The 5,229-nt window shown below is 36.4% G+C and overlaps 1 protein-coding gene across 1 annotated transcript; it reads right to left on the bottom strand.

Moving 5' to 3' along the window:
• Positions 1–2,959: 2,959 nt before the first annotated feature.
• LOC148583079 (uncharacterized) lies at positions 2,960–4,234 on the bottom strand. The gene has a single exon (XM_088511540.1). It carries the CDS (start codon positions 4,232–4,234, stop codon positions 2,960–2,962), a length of 1,275 nt encoding a protein of 424 aa, XP_088367666.1.
• Between the last annotated feature and the right edge of the window lie 995 nt (positions 4,235–5,229).

The following is a 5,229-nucleotide window of genomic DNA, read 5'->3' as shown; positions in this document are numbered from 1 at the left end:
GTTAATGCGGTTAGACGGTTAGGCGGTTAGGCGGTTGGCGGTTATAGCGGTTAACGGTTAGCGGGCGGTTAAAAACCGCCCGCCTTTGCACCCCTAATAGGATATGCCAATTGCCAAGTTTAAATGAACATGGTACCTCATATTCCCTCAAATCCTCTCTCCACAAAAAAAAAAAGAAAGAAAGAGGAAGGCTAATGAACATATTGAAGTGGCACAGTACCATATTGAAATTCCACAGTATAAAGCGATTGAGCAAGTCTTTGCCCACAGCAGTGTCCAACCAATGGGATCCCATCCCACCTAAAAGTTAAGCTAAGAGAGAGAGAGAAAGAGAGCACTTCCATTGAAACGTTTTGGATGAGTTCTTCTTATACTTTGCTTTTGTTTAATTGCAATATATAATATATATTAATGTTATTCATGAGTTGCGACAGACAGAAAGAGAGAAAAACAAAGGCCATGTTGTATGGAAAGAGAAATGAATGTTGTCAGATATTGAGAATCAAGTCATGTGTGCCCATCATGTGCTCCTCTATCTCCTCATGTGGCTCTTGGACCCCACTGCGCACACTTTTACACAGAATACACACCAGTAACCAATCGCTTCAATCTCTTGGATTTGATTGATGCTATAACATTGCCACCCCCGCCAAACCATCCCATCCCTTTTAGCATAGGAGAAATAATATCCAAATCTAAACCCACAAAGGGAAAAATTTAGTAAATAATTCCTCTCCTCCAATTACCAACCAATTTCTAATGTTCTTTCAAATTATCTCTCATAACTTTTCATTAAGTTGAAGACAAATGCATTATGTGACCCGACAAAAGGAGTTGGATCCACTCTCATGATCTCACACATGCTGACATCTATTTATTATTGAAAGTGAAGTGATCAATACAACTCTTCAAATGCTTAATGATGGGGCCTCCTCATATCTTCTCCTACATTAGACTTTATCAAAATTTTCTCTTAACTCCAATCAACTATGATGGTTTTTTTTATTTTTTATTTTTTCTTTTTCTTTTTTCTTTCGACAAAAGGGAATGATGACTCGAATTAATGACTTTTATTTTATAAAGCGTAATCATCAACTGATTAAACTACTCCTTAAAAACTATGATGTCTTATATTAAAATTAAAATAAATAGTAAAAAACGTTAATTATGTATGACAATGATAATTAATATCATCACCACTCATGGTAGATCCGTTCCAGCAATATATTCTCTAAAAATAAATAAATAAAATAACATAACTGAGAAAAGAGAAAGTGTACCCATATTCTCTTGGTTTGGTCAAAGTTAGAGAACAGAGAAGAAGATCAAAAGCTAATTAAAGATTTTCTAATTAATCAAAAGAGTTTATCTTTACAATGTCCTAATCAAGAGAAAATACAAAAAAAAAAATCAATATTTCTCCATATATTTAAAAGGAGAAATTTTTTAAATTTAAGCTTATTATATTCCTATGAACCCAGAGACAACATTCGACAAACAATGACAAAACCCAACATTCACATAATATTGCATTCAATTATTCTTTCTTCTTTGTCCAAAGTACAAAATCATCCTATATTTGAAACTACTGCATTTTGTACCTAAGCACAAAGCCGACATATATATATATATATATATATATATATATGAGTAAGCATATAGTATACTATATGGTAGGAAAGGAAACCCTAGATTTTATGTCCTTAATATGTTGTATCCAAAAACTTTGATTCTCTTTTCCAAATAACTTGTTACTTAAAGTAATCCTTACTTTATTCTACTAATTCAGTAAATCTGTATAGATGTTGTTGTTGATTTTTTTTTTTTTTTTTATTAATTGAATAAGGAAGGGATTATAGGGAAAGATCATTTCCACTCCTGATCCAGAAGAAAAAAGAAGGGGACGATCCCAAAAACAAAAAAAGGTTGAGCTCTCCAATAATAGACCCAAAACAAACTAAAGACGAAAACGACAGAGAAATTCTAATAACAATTGGGAATGAGTCAAATAAATGATTCGGCTTATCAAGCGAACCGAAATAGCCAAAAAAGGCTGTATAGATATTGAATAAAAAAGATGATACCTTGGTTTGATCTCATCGAAATAGTCGATTTATTCTTTTTTATCGTTTTATTTTTTGATTTTCATCCTATAAAAACCATCGAATTCCTGTCATATTGGATGTGGTCATATTTAATATTAGGGGCTACTCTTATGAAAGAATCATGTCTAACTATTAAAATTTGTTAACATTTAAATATGTAGGGGCACGGCATTAGTATATTGAAATTTGCTTACTAAATAAAATATTAGCCTGTAAATTGTATGAAAAATAAAAATCAGAAGCATCAAAATTATTTTTCCAGATGACTTTATAAAGGGTTTAGAAAATAATGTATTTTATTGGTTTTGAAAAGACCTGGGTTACATTCATTAGTTGAATAAACTACTGAATGTAGAAAGTTTTTGGTAGTTATCAATTTTAATGTAATGTTTGACATCAACAAAGACAAAGACAAAAGTAATTAATAATTAATAATTATTATGGAAATTGATCAAATTAGATTCCAAATCCACAACGATAAAATCTTAACAAATACACATGAGTAGTGATTTTTAGCACGCCGGTGTTAAAATATTATAAAATATTATTAAAATAATATTTGAACAGTAAAAAAATAAAATAAAATAATATTTGAACACCGGTGTGCTTATTGTTTAAGCATGTCTGTGTACTAAAAATCGCTACTCAATACAAATAATAGCACAAAATCAAGGTTGTCACATGAAAAATCCAAAAGGGGAAACCCATTTAACATATACAATACAAAATCATTAATTCTTCCTCCGCATTATACATTGACTCCTCAATTTGCTCTCCACACTAATTGTTTTTTTTTTTTTTGGATAAAAGATTCATCTCATTTCATAATCAAATAGACCAGAGTTTAAAAAACTCTAACTAACAAGAGCAACAAGCTCTAAAGAAATAATAGAAACAATACATTGAGGACATTCCTCCATCCAAACCCTATCTTGAATATTGAGAAGAGCATTCTTCGCTAAATGATGTGCCGCAGAATTAGCTTGTCTCTTGACATGTGTAACCATCCAACTCCGTCTTGTGTATAAAATTCTTCGCGTGTCCTCAATAATCTGCCCATAAGAACTCCCATTTGGACTTGAACTCCGTAAAGCTTTGACCACTAGGAGTGAGTCCCCTTCCATGATAACATCCGGCAAACCCGAATCCCGACTAAATTCTGATGCAAACAGTGCACCCATAGCCTCCGCTTGCACAGGTTCTGGATTCCCTGTCATCCTCTTACCTTGAGCTGCAATCACAAAACCACTATGGTCTCTCACAACAATTCCAATGCCCAATTGTTTTGATTCGAAATCTAACGCCACATCCCAATTGAGCTTGTACCGCCCAAAAGAGGGAGGTTGCCATTTTAGTTGTGAAATAGGTACAGTTTGAGTCTCAATACCACCCGTGTGCCCACCTGAACCCAGCGAAAACTGCAACAACATCTCCTGGGCAACTTTTACAATATAATTTGGATGCTGAAAATCACCTCCATACAAAACAGCATTTCTTCTCGCCCATAACTGTTTGGATATTATGGCAAAAAGATACAATTCCTCTTTACTACATTTAGTCATCAAATCTATAACAACCTCCATAAAAGACATATAGAAACCACCACACATTTGGATGCTTCTAGTGCAGACCCCCCACACGTCCCTGGAAGATGGGCACTCCCATAATATATGCAAAGCAGTTTCTTTCTCCCTTGTACAGAAAATACAAGAATCATCTTGAACTATACCCCTCTTAAAAAGATTGTCTTTAGTGGGGAGTATATTGGAACAAGCCCTCCACATAAAAACCTTTGAAGCATGTGGCACCTGAAAGTTCCAAATTGGTTTCCACAAATTATTATCCCCTGACCGATTGGATCCCTCTCTCCACCTTGCTGCTTGCCTATCCTTCTCCAAATGATATGCACTTCGAACTGTGAACACCCCCGTGGTAGTGGGTCTCCAAATCAACTTATCAACTCTCCGATATCTACTCATTGGTAAGCTGCAAATCAACGTAGCTTCCTCTGCAGTGAAAATTTCCTGAATCAACTTGATGTTCCAACCCCCCAAATCTGGATCAATGAGAGCGTCCACCGTTGCATCCCTTGGTAATCTGGAACATAAAGACTGGACAGCATAAGACATTGGCCGAGGGAGCCATTTGTCCTCCCAGATTTGGACTGCACTCCCATCTCCAATCCGCCATATCAAACCCTCTAAAAATAGCTCACGAACTGCAATTAAACTTCTCTATGCATAAGAGGGTCGACTTCCCAAATTAGCGGACAGCAGGGATCCCCTAGAAAAATATTTTGCCTGTAAAATACGACCCGCCAAACTCTCCGGATCCTGCAGCAATCTCCACCATTGCTTAGCTAGGAGGGCTTTATTAAAACAATGAAGATCACGAAACCCCATATCCCCTTGAGCTTTTGCAACACCCATCCTCTCCCAACTCATCCAATGAATTTTTTTCTCATTATCCTTATGACCCCACCAGAATTTCTGCATCATAGAATTCAACTCTTTACATAAAGTTTTGGGTAATAAGAACACACTCATGCTGTAGGTAGGAATGGCTTGAACCACCGCTTTAAGCAAAATCTCCTTGCTTGCAAGAGACAAAAACTTATTTTTCCAATCAGACACCTTTCGCCGGACCCTGTCAATGATATTATGAAATTCATTGATGCGGGATTTTCCCACCAAAGCTGGTAGCCCCAAGTATGTATCAAACCGTTGTGACTCCGGAATTTCTGTTAACTGAAGAAACCACTCTCTAGCTTCCCGACTAGTGTTACGGCTAAAGAAAACCGAAGTTTTATCCTTGTTAAGCCTTTGCCCCGATGCTCCTTCATAGATAGCCAGAACATTAGACAGGCACTGCCATTCTCCCTGATTAACCTTACAAAAGAGCAAACTGTCGTCTGCGAAAAATAAATGATTTAAACGCGGGCCACCCACCGAAGTAGGAACCCCCCGGAGCCATCCTAGACGTTTTTCCTGTTGCAAATTTGAGCTTAACACCTCAGCACAAAGGAGAAACAAATAAGGGGAAAGCGGATCCCCCTGTCTAATTCCCCTAGTAGGCCGAATATCCCCCACTGGTTGACCATTGACCACAACCGAATAACGGACAG

Source organism: Corylus avellana, chromosome 11 (genome assembly GCF_965113065.1).
Source record: "Corylus avellana chromosome 11, dhCorAvel1.hap1.2, whole genome shotgun sequence".
Taxonomy (NCBI): domain Eukaryota; kingdom Viridiplantae; phylum Streptophyta; class Magnoliopsida; order Fagales; family Betulaceae; genus Corylus; species Corylus avellana.
This window is presented reverse-complemented; position numbering and strand designations above follow the sequence as displayed.

Excerpts from the sequence above, each read along its gene's own strand:
- LOC148583079 (XM_088511540.1), bottom strand. The coding sequence starts at position 4,234 with ATGTCTTATGCTGTCCAGTCTTTATGTTCCAGATTACCAAGGGATGCA.